Consider the following 15,574-nt stretch of genomic DNA (forward strand, 5'->3'; position numbering starts at 1 on the left):
GAATATCTGTCTGGGGCATTGGGCCGTTTTTAAATTTCTCACATGATGATATATGTCCGCATGTTGCGATCGCGTCTCGTAAGTATCTCTATAATTAAGCATCTCTCTCGTCGATTTAACTCTAAAACGCTATAACACTACCGACATGTACTCCTCGCGCGATCGCTCGACGCATCGCAAACGCGTTTCGAAAGAATGCGATGGCGGAAGAATTGCCATCGCACGCGAACTCGACAGCGAGGGGGGGAGGAGGGGGGATGGAACCCCCACGAACCCGTGTTGCCGTTGGAGTCGTCGAGTTACACGACCAGTAGGTCTTCCTTCTGGTAAGGACCGTCTGGTAACCTCTGATTGAACACGCGGATGTTGTGACAGAGATAGCCCAACGACTCTGTGATCGGCCGTATGATCGCCTGCGTCACCGACGCCAAGAAATTTCGCATCGCCGCGCACGTGATCTTCCACACGCGCAAACACGGCGCGACGCACCATATATGCTGCAAGGAACAACATACAGAAGCATCAGGAGAAGTCGAACGGGATAGAATAATAACTATTAGAATTTCAAAGGCAAAAAAATTTCTTTCCGAATCTTTTCCATTAAAATTTCTTCATTCGACCATTCAATCGTGAAAAAAAAAGAAAAAAAAAAGAAAAAAAAAACACAAAAACAAAGAAGTTTTGCCCACTTTATTTATAATTGTTACTAAATTTCTGCGACTATCGATACAATCATTTACCGAGCAATGAAATTAATCGCGTTAACATTAAGCCATTTAAATGAAAAATAAATATTCTATAATCATTCCGCGATCCTAGTCGAATCTCTCGTTATGGCGCGACGTGTGTGCACTTCATCCACACGTAATCGAAAGGTGTATACTCTCGTGATACACACGAGAGTACCCGGGATCGATCGGTAGAAATCAGAGAGAACGAGCGAGGGACGGACTTATCGACTCACCTGAAACGCGAGACAGGCGAACGTGAAACCCAAACACAGGGCGAGCAGGGGTGCCACGAGGACGGAGAGGAGTACGTAGCAGCATCCCCTGGAGAGCCGGAAGCAGTGGCCGCTGAGTCGCCAGGCACATTCGGGACTTCTGATTCCTTCCGGTTCGCCAATCACGTCATCCCACATTACCTGCGTAGGAGGCGATCAGGCTTGCGTAAAATCGATCGTATCATTAAACCGCCGTCGTGCGTACATGTTTGTGCGTGTGTGTGTGTGTGTGTGTGTGTGTGTGTGTGTGTATATGTGTGTGATTAAATGATTATGCGATTATGCGATTTGATAAGCGTGATTATTTGTCGCGGGTAAGACTATGAATAGCAGACAAAGTCAGCCTAAAGTCCCATTAGTCTATGTCGCTGAGCATCGATCCTTAATCATCTTCGCAGAAGTGTAAGTTGTGACTTTTAGGATTTTCGTTTCGCGCTGTTGCCCAGAAAAATTGGACAATTTAAAATTCTAAAAATTTAGGGAAAGAGAAAAAAGAACAATTGGTGGAGAGCGATTCACTGTCCCCTCCGATGATTGGATTACATAACAAAGATAACAAAGATCGAATTCAAATTACAACAAATTACGATTCGCAATGTGATTTGAATTTACGGGACGCGAGGTAAGGTGCAATCTCTAAAAATCTTTCAGTGAGGTGCAAAGGTGTTTTGCGACAACAGGTACGAGTCGCATCTGGAAACATCGATCGTGATGAGAGGCGGCTTTTACCTGAAGATGCTGATTCAGGTTGTTGGGATCCCGATCCTCGAGCTCGGTGGCACTCTCGCCTCCCGCGGAGGACTCCGGCTTCTCCATTCCTGGAATACGAATGCTCGGGCATTTGGGCATGCCGCAGCGGAAGCTGTTTCTGAATCTCGTCAGCACGGTTTCCCGAGAGGTCGTCATCACGCTCACTTTATTCCCGGCCGGGAGGGATGATCCCTTTCAAATTCACGCGCCGCCGACTCGCGGCTGCAGACAACGAAGAGCGGCTTTCCCTGCCACGCGGCGCGTCACCATCGCGAAAATGACGACTATCGCGAAGGTGTACCCCGGTGTACACGTATCCATAAGCCATCGATTATTCCCGTTAAATAATAAATTCGCGCGCTACACCGCTGGCTGCGACAAGCTGCGGAATCGCCCGCCCCCGATCGCGAGAAGAGGAGGAGGAGGACGAAAGAGTTGCGATCAAGGGGTACGCGATCGCCATCCCAAGCGACGCGCGTCCACCGAGCCCGCCAAACGCTAAACGTCGGGGGTGGACCGGACGAGGGCGAGGGCAGAGGGGGCGAGGAGGGGGGCTGTATTTACGTGTACCTTGGCGTAATCACCGATATCGATTCGAGACGCAACGGGGCTACGCTTAAACTCTCCTTGCCTTGACTTCAACTGTTGCACCCAGGCGGCTTCTATAGAAGCGAGACCGCGACGAGGTCGCGGATTCTTTTTTATAAACCCTTGCGGCACGTGGCGACGTCACCCTTGCGAAGGTGAGGACGATCTTTTTGACGTCGTGCCTTTGATCTCGGGGACGAATTTTTTTTCTCGGCGTGTTAAAAATTCTATGCAATTTATTCTTATTATCGATACAAATTTATCGCAAATGTCAAAAAAAAATAATAATAATAATTCTGTAAATTGAATAAACCAGAAAAGACTTCGTGTCGGCTTATCTGAACGACGCAAGTATCCCGATACTTAATCCTTTGTAAAGTGCAGTGATAAAAGCAAATTGTTTTATGTTTCCACAATTTTCTTTTTCTTTTGCAAAGAGAAAAAAAAACATCGAGTACGTGTTATTGCGGCGACGGGAATAAAAATTATTATCCGACGGATCTGTGAGGGTTGAAACGAATTTCACGGGGTATAAAAGCAAAAGGTCTGAACAAACGAAACTGGACGTAGACGAGAAATGACGCGATACCACGACTTTGCCCTACTTCCTTCACAAAAGTTGCAGATTGTATCTACCACCCTCCTCTCCCCCCTCCTCTTTCTTCTCTCCCTCCCTCATCTGCCGGTAAACGGGCGAGCGGTGTGCGCTTTACGTCTCGCGCGATTATCGACTCGCGAAAAGTTTCGTCTACCGGAAAATCGAGTTTCCGATTCTTCTTCGTCGCGGAACGTCCGATCACGTTTAGTTTAACGCAAACTTCCCCGAAGAAACCCATGCGACTCATAGCCAATTAATAATGGATGCCTCCATTACACATGACGCGCTACTATGTGTCCAACAAAGACATAAAGTGGAGCTCGGCCGATCGAATTACCTCCTTCCCGTCATCAATTATTTCCGCGATTCTATTCCGACTCGCTACTACTCGTTCCTAATCATAGTCCTTGTCTCAGTGTTGCGACGGAAAAAAACATTACCGAACCGAGGCGATATTTTCGGTTTTTTTCTCTCTCTCGCTCTTGCGACGCCGTTTCTCCGTCGCGAGGGTGACCCGCCAAGATCGAAAACGAAGAAGGAGCACTACACGGAGATCGACATCTTCCGAAAGGGGGGGGAGGGTGAGGTCTCCCCGACGATCTTCGCGCTCACGGAAACGATATACTCACTCGGTTCGCCGTTCGCCACCCTGGAACCCCTTATTTTGCCGGTTAATCGCGAAATACTGGAGGGAACTCTTGCTGCCAGATTGCCGGCACACGCGCGTCGCCTCGAGACTTTTACGAGAGAGTAGCGTGTGTTATTCGTGGTACAACTTGGGCGCAACACGGGTATAAGCAGGCGTGGAATAATCCGGGGAATTCTAAGGAAGAGAAGTGGACAGCGGTCAGCGCGGCTGCGCACTGTCGGGGATTTCAACCCCTCGCGGCCGACCGGCCGCTCGGTGTTTGTTGACGTGACGGGGTACAACCACCCCGGAAAACGAAAGTGAACGGCCCGCGATGAGCGGCGTAATTGCGATGCCGTGAAAAAATAATGGTCTTAAGATAAGACGATGCGAGACAGGGACACAAAAGTGTATGAAGTCTCGAAGATTGTTCGGAAAATTGTTATTTCGAAGGAATTATTCGGAAAATATCAATGCAAAGTCTCTCGAGGATTATTCGAGAAATTTTTATTTCTCGGAAAATTATTCGGAAGATATCAAAGTAAAATGTCTTCACGATAAATTAATTAACTGTTAAAGTTACTTCGAAAAATATCGAAGTAAAATATATTCAGGGAAAATTAATTAAATATATCTATAAATGTTAAATATCTATAAATGACAGTCTAAATTTAGCATCTTACGGATATATAATAAGCAAACGAGAATTAATTCACCTTTATGTTTATCGTAAACCTAAAATAGCAATCGCGCAAAAAGAATGCTATTTTCGATTCATCGCTAGTACGACTCGATATTAATGAGGCGCGATAATCATTAGCATGACGCAACACTAATTTGTTATTGTAGTTGATTATAAATATACGTGCTTAATTATCATGACATTTGAAATTTCCATCTACAAACAACAGATGGAGTCAGTAGTATGCGATTGATATTAACTTGCAGCATTACCAACGGATCGTGAAGCAAATCGATCGATATACTTAAATAACAAATCAACAATTTATAAAAATTCTTCTTTATTGTTAAATTTCATCAGTCATGACATTGTTTTTTAATCTTGTCGTTTTTTCCTGGTTCTTTCTACATCCAATCTTGCATAATATTTAAGAAAAATCAAAAATAATAAATTTTTTTATAAAGAAATTTTTTCATACTTTAAAAAAATTTTTTAGATTTTTTTACAATCGATTACGTGTTATGTATTTTTTTTGTCACGATAAAAACGATTGGAGAGGCGATCGCTATGGAGAGAACTCGTGACGCCAGACACGCATCTCGTTGCTGTCGATCCGAAACACGAACAATGCGGGGTGACAGCCTGTGGATGACGGGGCAGGGGGGGGGGCGAGGGAGACGTATGAATGGAGGCTGACGTCTGGGATATCGTAATGGTCATTCTGGCGCTTAAATTGGACCCGGAGCCCGATTGCATAAGCACGACAGTCACGACAGTCGACCCGTCACGATCCATAGCCGGCACTTTTGCCATTCGTATAGGTGGAAAAGTGTCATACAATCACCCGACGACTTCGTGTCGGGAATTGCGAGAGAATTTCGCGGCCTGATACGACCGCAGTTTTTCCGCGTGCAATTCAGCTAATCTCTGATGCAATTTTTCAGCTTTATTTTCTTACGACGCGTCGCGCGAAAATCCGCGAAATCGCTATTTCTGTTTTTCGCTAATCATTTTACGCTTCGCTACGAAGTTTATTTTAATCGGCCACGATATCTTGTTATAGGAAAATGAAAGAATTTCCGCGTTTGCAGAGATAAATAAATTCGGGATATTCCCGGGACGATTAGAGGGACGATTGTACGTCGTTTGTCTTTGAAATATCACCACGTCGCTCGATTCCGTCGGGTGTTTAATAAGTAAACAGAAAACTCGAGATGGAAGATTTAATAATAAGCGCTCGGGCTTCTCTCGGGCCGCCCTTTCTGAAAGACCACAAAATCCCCATTTTCTTACGTCATCCCCATAACCGCTGAGTCACGCCGTTCTATCGCACCCCACGGGATATCGTAAACATTCGCCACCCTCGCGTTCACCGCTACCGGGTAAAATTTTTCGTTCGGAGAAACGCCAAGTACGGAAGACCGTCGGACGGCATTCTCGCGTAATCAAAAGTTAAAACCCGATGAAGTAAGGAACAATTAGTAACCTCGATGACATATTGCTTATTAAAATCGATTAATCTCTTTCTTAATTCTCTTTCGTAAGAGAATTAAGTTCCGAAAATTAAGACTGATTAGCTTCTCTCTCTCTCTCTCTCTCTCTCTTTCTCTCTCTCTCTCTCTCTCTCTCTCTCTGTCTCTGCAGCGTCGAGTTAATTTTGCAAAATTCGGGACAGCCAACGATCGCGTTTCGGAGGGATTTTCAAAAATTAAAATTAATTAACTTCCTCGCTCATTTCTCAGGAAAAATGTCATTCGCTGCTCTCCACGCGGTTTCTCCGTATTCGATTATCCGACACCCTGTACATTAGACGCGGGTACCATAACAAAATGTAAATCTAGCCGTTTCGTGGCGCGGCCGGACTCGCCAACCGTGTCAATATGTAATTCCTCCGGATTATGAAACGAAAATTTACGAGCACAAGGCCGCCCTGTGCCATTATCATAAGCGAAGAAATTAACGTAATCCCAGTCACGACGGCCCTTTCAATTCCCTCAATAGCGACGGCGGCGGCGGCGGCGGCGGCGGCGGCGGCGGCGGCCGATATATAAAACGTGTAATTCAAGATTTCCCATGGATCGGTTCGTGCCCGCGATCGGATCTGAATTGCGTCAATGCGCGCGTTGCATAATAATCTGTAAATATGGCATAACTCCGCGTATATCGCGCACACGCCCGTCGCGTTCGCGATCACGATATTTCTATTTCGCGACGCTATCGCGATTTTATATCGCGACGTGATACGTTGACTCTTGGCCAACGATCTGCGATTTATCAAATTAGAATTATTCGGCCGTTTCGTCGGATACAAACGTCCGCAAACGTTAAATCGCGAAATCCTCTTCTGAGGATGAGGATAATAAAAAGCTTGGACGGTAAATTGAATAATAATTGGACAATATTGCGGGATGGAGAGACATATTTCGTGCCGTGCACGAAACCCATCTGAATTTAATTCTTCATAATAATTTTACATACACGGCGCACGCAAAATTGGAAATAGAACAATATCGCTTCAAAGTTCGAGATAGAAAATTTAAAATTGAACTTTTTACTGAAAAAAAATAGATTGTTATTAGTCTTCTTGTCATATATTTTGTGTAAATATACCATACCGAAAGGTGAAGATGACAAACACATGTAAGAAGCAGAGAGAGATCGAACGTTCGAATCATCGAACGTTTGCATCATAGACGATTGAGTGTTATCGTGCCAGCGTCCCGTCTTCGTCACCGTTTATCTAAATCATTCCGCTTCGGTCGATTCAATTGCGACAACATATATTTGCATATCGTAGAGCTCTGCTATTCGCAAAACGAAAGGCTTTACATATTACTAGGAGAAACTATGTTACACGTTGAATTAAATTGGAGAATTCACTCCTCGGAAGATACGAATATATCTATATTTAACTGCATTTATTTTCTTCACCTTAATTTCAAAATCAATATCAAAATTACTTTTGAATGTTTTAATTATTACTTAAGACTTCATTTTTATGTACAACTACATTATTTACGTGACATAATTTGTAATGTTTATCATCAAAAATTAGAGATGAGAAAATTAGATGAGACTAAATTGATTAATTGTCTTTGACTAAATTAGACTAAATTGAGACTAATTAGACATTGATATACGAAATTTCTTTCGTACAAATTTGTTCTTGTGTTATGAAGAATGTTTACTCGTACGACGCTTTTTCTGAAAGCGATTTTTACTTTACTGATGAAAATTGCTGCAGCATCAAGGAATTTTAAATAACATATTAAATATTAAATAACATATTAATATGATAAATTATTTACATTGCAATAAATAATGAATAGATTACACGTAACATAAAAAAATTCTGATAAAATATATATTAATCTATGACGCATAATATCACGCGCAAAGAAGATATTAAAATAAGTCAACACATTATAGATAAAAGTCTCATTACATATTATGTATACGTATTGCATTATGCAGATATATTACGTATATATAATATGCATTTATAAATTTTACTTATCATTTATGTACTTTAATATTTTTACAACTTGTTTTTATGAATAAATTATTATGAATTATATTATATTTTATATATTATATTATATTTTATATATTATATTTGCGTTTTTCACATAATTACCATTCAATGATTTACCGATTTACGTAAACGAATACCGATGGAAGAAAAACATTTAGCGTAATAATTTCTCATCTTGATCGAATTGTACTCATTACGTTTCTTTTCAAAATAATATGCATTATAAAAATGTATAAGCAATAAAGAAAATATTTTGCATATAATTTATCATGAAGCATCTTTATAATTAATCAAACAAGAAAAATAAAAAAAAAAATAAATCAAATAAGAAAGATTAATTAATCGAAATATAAACTGTATATTATACGGATAAATGTAATTTATTGTAGCGGAATTGGCTTTTCTCCCTTTTCCCCGCCCGATGAAATTGAGACTTTCTTCCATTTTCGAGGAGATGCCTTTCAGATGCGAATTTCGTGTTTCATCTCTACTCTCGCATTTGGGCAGATTCTATTAAAATGGTTACAATGCGGGTTAATCGGACAGAACGGAGGTAAATTAAATTAACCCCCTCAGGCGCATACCCAGGGTACATACGCCCGCAGAAAATGGCGCGCGGCCGAAATGCGATTACATAACGCGCAGATAAAATCGAAATAAGAGATTATCCTCGCGCCGGATGAGACGGGGAGGAACTGAAATCCCGTAATGACATGCAAATATTTAGATAAGATTGTCTACATCGCTGTAACGACGCTCGTACACGCGCGCGTTCCCCCCACGCGTGCGTGTACGTGCGCGCGTACGTGCACGTGTACGTGTGGAGGCGCTATTATCACGCGCGAATAATGAAGCATGGGCGGTACAACACTTGCGCTCGACTATTATAACGCATGGAAATGACAAACCAGCAAAAAAGCATATCGTCTAAAATTACCGACAAAGAGGAAATATTAAAGAGCCATCCGACGAAGGAGCGTTAATTCCAGTTATGAAGATAATCGCTGCCCCTCCCCCCCCCTCTCTCCCTTCTCCCACCTCTAATAATTACGTAATAACTTTGAGAATAAATAATCTCAAAGTATCAGGAATAATGTTCATCCTTCCACGCCGCTTTGATCGTGTTGCTAGACGAGCGTACGTAATGAGCGGCTGTTTTGCAAGAGGAAGGTAGAAACCCAGGGGAAACAAACGAGACGGCTCGAAAAAATCTTGTGGGGAAACGGGCGTGTTCCGCACGGGGGTGATCGCGGATTTATTCCTAGTGAAAAGTAGTCGGGAGGTAGGAAGGCGACGGTGACGCGGGAAAACCTGCAGAAAGAACCGGTCACGTGCGCCTGTGCAACGTGCCACCGGCCTTGGGTTCATGGTCCGGCTCTACCTTGCCGCCGTAACTAGAAGTTGTGACATAATAGGTTCGCCAATCACACACATACATACATACATAGACACACACACACACACACACACACACACACCACACACCACACACACACACACACCACACACCACACACACACACACACACACACATACACCACACACATACACACATACACCACACACACACACACCACACACACCACACACACACACACCACACACACCACACACACACACACACACACACACACACACCTACACCTACACCGCGTCGCACTACCTGCGAAACTGGCGAACGCGCGAGCCGAGGTTCTCTTCACAGATTGATATTAATCGATAGGAATAAATATCAATGCAGATTAATATTTATCAAACTGGTAAAACGGCGTAGACACAAGAAAGATGGATTATTAAAAATGTTATGTATTATCTTGGATATTACATATTAATCGCTACATTGAGAATAAATGAGAGGCTAATACTGCGTAACGATGCGGGGGAATATTACTTATAAAGGAATCATAAATCAAAACCAGCTTCTCAGCTTGTCTCTCTTTCTCTTCAGATCGATCCTGAATTATCCTCCCGATGTGTATTTAGATTCTTGATTGACTTCTCACAGTCATCTATAAAGATAAAAATATTAGACTTAATCGCTGGAAAGTTGATAATATATTTATGATGTTAGGAATTGAGAAGTTTAAAATGCGACAATAAAAGTATGAAATACTAATATTGGTATTAAATGGTATATTTAACACACATATTTTGTTTTAAAATTATTAATTTTATATATACATTTTTATATATACATAATTAATTATTTTTATATTTTATGTTTAAATCCAATATTTATAGTAACATCTTTCCATAAATTTCTCTTATTTCTTGCAGTTGATTTTATGAAATATTCACGACCAATAGTCTTTGTCATCTATTGAAAAAAATATAATATATATTTATTAAATATTTTCTGTTATAAAAATATTAAAAATAATGTTATTTTATTTATAAATTGTTTATAACCCAAACCTACATTTTTTTTTTACATTCCAAATGACATAACTAAGAAATGTTCTTTTTAAATTTCGATTGTCACTGTTTTCTAGTCAAAGTATCCTGCAATTGCTGCAATCTTTGAGGAAAAAAAAATGAGAAAAATGAAAACAAGATAAGATAACGTATTACGTCGGATAAAATAATGAAGAATAGTTGGAATTATACTCGCGCGTACACCTGCCGAATCTAGGACGTGGAAAGTAACTGTTTATATTAGCATTACGGTCTTTCCTTTTTTTTTTCTCTCTCTCTCTCTCTCTCTCTCTCTTCTCTCGATGACGCAAGCGCATCGCTTGGAAGGCTTCGCGGGGAATATAAATGTTCCGCGTTTTATGGGGCGGTGAATTTTCTCGGCGATTACACGGCAACGGTCGTGTAGGATAATGAGAATTAATTTTAGATCCAGGCTTCGCCGCGGCGAATATTTCTGTCGCTAGTTTTACCGTTAACGATAATTTCGCTCGTTTGCGGCTGCATTACGACACTTCGCTAGGCCGGCCGCTCGCGCGAGTTGGGTAAGACAAATCCCGCAAAGGTCTCCGTGTCCAGTCACATTGTTCAGAAACCAGGTGGGAGCACTTATGCTCGCATAACGGCAATGTTTATAGCGTATAATTATTGTCTTAGTTGCGCTATCATACGTCATTTGTTCGCTGAGCCTTAATCAAAATGGATACATCCCAGACTGAAATCTTCTGTGAAATCTTCAAGCGAATGTTGAATGTTCGAATCGAGAAAAAAAAATATATATATATATACGATATGTATAAAACGCAGCAATATCAAAGAATACGAATATAAAATAAATATTAACAAATTATAAAAATATTTCAATGGACAACAAATGTAAGAGACCTTCAAATAAATTGTGAGGAAGGATAAGAATCTCAAGAAAATTCAAGACTCTTGAAAAGATAGATACGTACGGAATTGAAATCTAGATGCGTCTAAAGAGTCAAGATTTACAAAATTCTAGGAAGCTTTAAAATAATTTCACTCTTGAAGCTAATTTATGAAATTACCGAGGAACACTTATAACATGAAAATCAAGTAGTAGCACCTCATCCACGTCGAATCCGTCGGCGCGAATTGCGTTGATCACGAAGCACCGGAAAATTCAACGAATTTGCGGACGGTTAGTTCCAAGGTTCCGCGAAAATTGCGACATGAGCATTGAGCGAATTATTTATGCGCAACATGCACTTTGAGCGGATCGCGCCTCGTGTTCTTCGCAGGGTGGATTATTTTTAAGCATGTCGTTATGTTTACGACGGCGCTTAAAACTCTGATGACGACGATGGCGCATCTTTCGCGCATGTCAGATCGTCAAAAACAACATGCAGTTACAGGACTCTGTTCATTTCCCTCATATAATCTCGTTGTACTTTAGCAACCTCCCCGTGCGAAAGAACGACACGAAACGTCTCTGCCCTCTGCGTGAATCAAATTGAAAGGAAAGAGGGTAAAACGACAACCTTAAAATTCGAAGATTTTAACTGATTTCTATAAAGATGTAAAAATAATTTTTCAAAGTTACTAAAGCCTTTATTTATAACCTGTAAAAATTGAAAAGATTATTTATTAAATGAATTAGAATTTTGGAAATTTTATATTTTTTAAGAATTTCGTTATTTACACCCTCTCGGGAAAGATTACTTTTAGTAATGAATAAATGATGAAAGATTGAATCTGATTTTCTGATAGGTTTTTTGAAGAGTAAACAGAGATTTTATTGTAATAAATCTTTTATATTCTTTTAACATTCTAATATTTTAATAAAAATAATGTATCAAACTATAACAAATTATTTATATCTATCAAAAATTTTTAGTGAGTTAGATATTAAATTGTTACTCATTTGTTATTGCCTGAGAAAATTAACAATTCATTATTTTATCCATTTCGTCTTATCTTATCACCTTCTTCCTTACAGAATACCGCTATTCGAGAAAGATATTCTATTCACGGACACGCGATTAGGCCGAATTTCTCCTCGCCAACACGCGCGAAGGTTGGAATTTCTGTTAACGTTCGAATACTTCACGTGTACGATTACGCATGTCCACCGTGTTCGTTTATACGAATTATTCCACGAAAACGAGTCACGCGCTTTCCTCGTGGACATCATCGCACTACGACGAAGAATCACGCCTGCGATCACGAACTCGCACGTGGCGCCCTTCTTGACGCAAGGCTTTTGTCAAATCAGCTGGTATAATGAGATCGCCGGTACACGTGGTGTACATGAGATCCCTATGTAAGAAAGCGAGTTTCGGTTGTGGGTATAATATCTGGACGTGCGGGTAGAAGCTACACCTCGTGGCACTCATGTTTCCCCTTCGCACACAGGCAATCAGACTCGCGCTTCGTACGATCGTAGCGCGTGCAACGCATGTCGTTAATATTTAAATGTCACAATTAATAGCATATATAATTCATAAATGTTTAACTGTTTCTCCTTGAGAAAAAAGAAATTCCAATTGTTGCGTTGAAAAAAATTTTTATTTAACCTTTCGCAGATGAATATAAAATTAATAATTTAAATACAGCTATAAATTTAACATCATACAAAAAATATCTACAAAGATAAAAGTTATAGAATTTTGTGAGACACATAATAGTGCTTGGATTTAGAACATTAAATCATTAAGTCATTAAAAAAGAAAAGATCGCATGAAAGTCACCATCATTCTTTTAAATAAAAATTATATAATTTTTCTACACAATATATAATTCCTTACAATATATTCCTTTGTTAATCTGCTTATAAAATTATTATTCAAATAGAATGATCAAAGAATCGATTTACGTTTACGAGATATTTTATACTTTCTAACATATCTTGATATAAAATATAAATCATCTCGTAACGTTACCACTGGGATAAGTATTTTACATACTTTTTGAGAAAAATAATTTCAATTAAAATAAGAAATCGATAGATACGATTTAAAAGACCGGTTGCTTAAATCATATCTTATACGTTACGTTATATTATAAATAAAATATGTATAAAATAATCTGTATAAAATAATCTATTATAATGTATAAAATAATCTATTGTTCTTTATAAAACATTAAATATAGAATAATAATTGTCTTCAAAAATAAAAGCTACAATTTCCAATATTAATACTGTGTGCAAATTAAGTATTAAATAAATAATATAATGTAATATAAAATAAGTGGCACAATTTTGACAATTCATCTCTATTACATTTTCAAAATGAATGTTGTCGTTAAAACGCATAATAAACATCCGCCTGACATTTCCTACAAATAAATACGCTTCAAAAATACGCTCCCCGAGAAATCTCATTAAAATTAAGAACGGAGATTGTGGAGTTCCGTAAATGACGGAATGGGTTCAGCTCCTTAACGAGCCCGGCCGCGATAATTACGGACGCTTTCCTCGCTCTCTACAAAATATCGCTGCGTAAAGACGCCCACGAGTTTCGTGTATTATGTATCTTCGCGCGCGGAGATGATTATTTTTATCCCGCCCCTTTGACAGTCAGGATAATACTTAAAAATAAGAAAAAAAAAAAAAAGAAGGAAGAAAAAAAGGAAAAAAGAAAAAGGTTTAACGCAAAGGTCCGACCGAGCGTGCCTTTAATCTCACTCTCGTCGATTCTCTCGTGCAAAAAGGAGGAAAATAAAATACGCACGCACGTACAACAACGTCGTAGAGCGCGTACAACAATGTCGTTCTCGAAATCGGTCGACCGGCTAATAAATCGCGTCGCGCTCGTCGCTCTAGCTCTCGCTCTAGCCGGCCGCGATAGCGTAACATCAGGCAACCCACCGTAATTATCATCGGAGCCGTCAGCTATTGTCGGACGGAGGGGGGGGGGGGGCGGAAAGATAACGCCCGGGAAAAATAGCGCGGTGGAAAACGAGCCGACGGCGACGGCGATGGCGGCGTTAACTCGCGTTGCATGCCACGTAACACTTATCTTGCGCGGCTCTCCGTTCCGCCATTCGCGTTCCTCATCGCGGGCCTTCGGAGCGTGCAGCTCCCAGCGCCCCCCCTGTGTTTGCTCCAGAAACCTACTTTTTCGAATCACCGTAACCGCCGACGGCGGCGGCGGCGAAGGCAACGGAGGCGGCGAATTCCCCGCAATCTCGCGTGCCACCGGCTGTTATGTCAACGCGAGAGAGAGGAAAAAGAAGCCATTTTCCACGCGGATCGGGAAACACTCGATGTATCTCGAATCTCCCTCTTCCCCTCCTTCCTCGCGTGAATCCTGGACAATAGAACGAAATATAATCGGAAGCGAGTGCGTAGGGATCGGAGTCTCGAGTGTCGCTGAAATAAGTGATCCGATCAGCTTGCAAAAATGGTGATATTAATAAATCCGTATTCTAGGATCTATTTTCAGGTCTAATGTGACGATAAATAAATTCTACTACAATGGAAAAACGCGAACCGCGGCTATGAATAAAGCTTCTATTTGCGGACTGACCTATTGTAACATAATTGCGTCAATTACCTAACCTTAGACTATAGACGACCACTTGTGCGTGGCCACGTTATCGCGTTCCCGACGCTCCTTGGGGGAATCGTATAAGTAGAAAGAACACAAAGTTATCTTGCGCATCGAGTACATCGAGCGATATTAATGTTAAGAACAAAGGAAGAGGACATCATCGTGGGGAGCAATTGAAAGACTGAAGTACAACCGCTTGCGCGAAGACTAAATGCCATACGAGACCTCGTGATATTTCTTTCTTTTTTTTTCTCTCTGATTTCCGATATGGATGAAACGATTCAAAATACAATATTTGCATTATACCTCCGCACTTATAATTTCCCAAGATCGATTTGCCGTTATTTTACAGTGAGTCATGCAATTTACATCACATCGAATAATCATTTTTCTATGGTATACGCTGAATTTAAGAATTTGACGTTATTTAATGTAATGTAAATTATATGACTATAAGCAATTAATTAATTGCAGAATTGGGTAAGTTAATTTTTTAAATTAAAATCAAGATAAAATTAATGGCCTGTAAAATTAACTCAGATACGTTAAGAGTTTCATGAATAAAAAATTTTAAACTTACGTTAAAATAAAATAAACTTCAATTTAAAAATTAATTTTAAAAACATTATTTATATTAAATTAAAATGCCGTAATTTTTTTAATTTGTTAATTAAAAAATGACATTTGCTCTAAAATTTCTTTAATTGGCATTCGTGGATTCGATGTAACAAAAAACTTTAAATAAATATGTCTTTGTTTAAAATTAACGTAACTGAATTATTTTTTTTTTACATTTCAAAACTCGTGGAATAAGGCTATATAAAATTATGTAAGATTGTAAAAAACGTTATAAACAAG

The 15,574-nt window shown here is 39.9% G+C and overlaps 1 protein-coding gene across 3 annotated transcripts in view; it reads right to left on the reverse strand.

Annotated features, from left to right (window-relative positions):
• Positions 1–258: 258 nt before the first annotated feature.
• LOC105426480 (caveolin-3) overlaps positions 259–15,574 on the reverse strand; it is a 59,695-nt gene continuing 44,379 nt past the window's right edge. Inside the window, exons 1-4 of one of the 3 annotated variants that reach the window (XM_089080313.1) lie at positions 3,569–7,821; positions 1,733–1,821; positions 965–1,144; positions 259–497 (exon numbers count right to left, since the gene is read on the reverse strand). In XM_089080313.1, coding sequence (XP_088936439.1) covers positions 300–497; positions 965–1,144; positions 1,733–1,819 — 465 coding nt within the window. In that variant the 5' untranslated portion in view covers positions 1,820–1,821; positions 3,569–7,821 and the 3' untranslated portion in view covers positions 259–299. Of the gene's footprint in view, positions 498–964; positions 1,145–1,732; positions 7,825–15,574 lie in introns of those variants that run through there. The other 2 variants (XM_089080316.1, XM_011637723.3) reach the window with 2 other exon arrangements.

The sequence above is a fragment of the Pogonomyrmex barbatus genome, unplaced genomic scaffold, assembly GCF_055798465.1.
Source record: "Pogonomyrmex barbatus isolate J1 unplaced genomic scaffold, ASM5579846v1 scaffold1, whole genome shotgun sequence".
In the NCBI taxonomy this organism is placed as follows: domain Eukaryota; kingdom Metazoa; phylum Arthropoda; class Insecta; order Hymenoptera; family Formicidae; genus Pogonomyrmex; species Pogonomyrmex barbatus.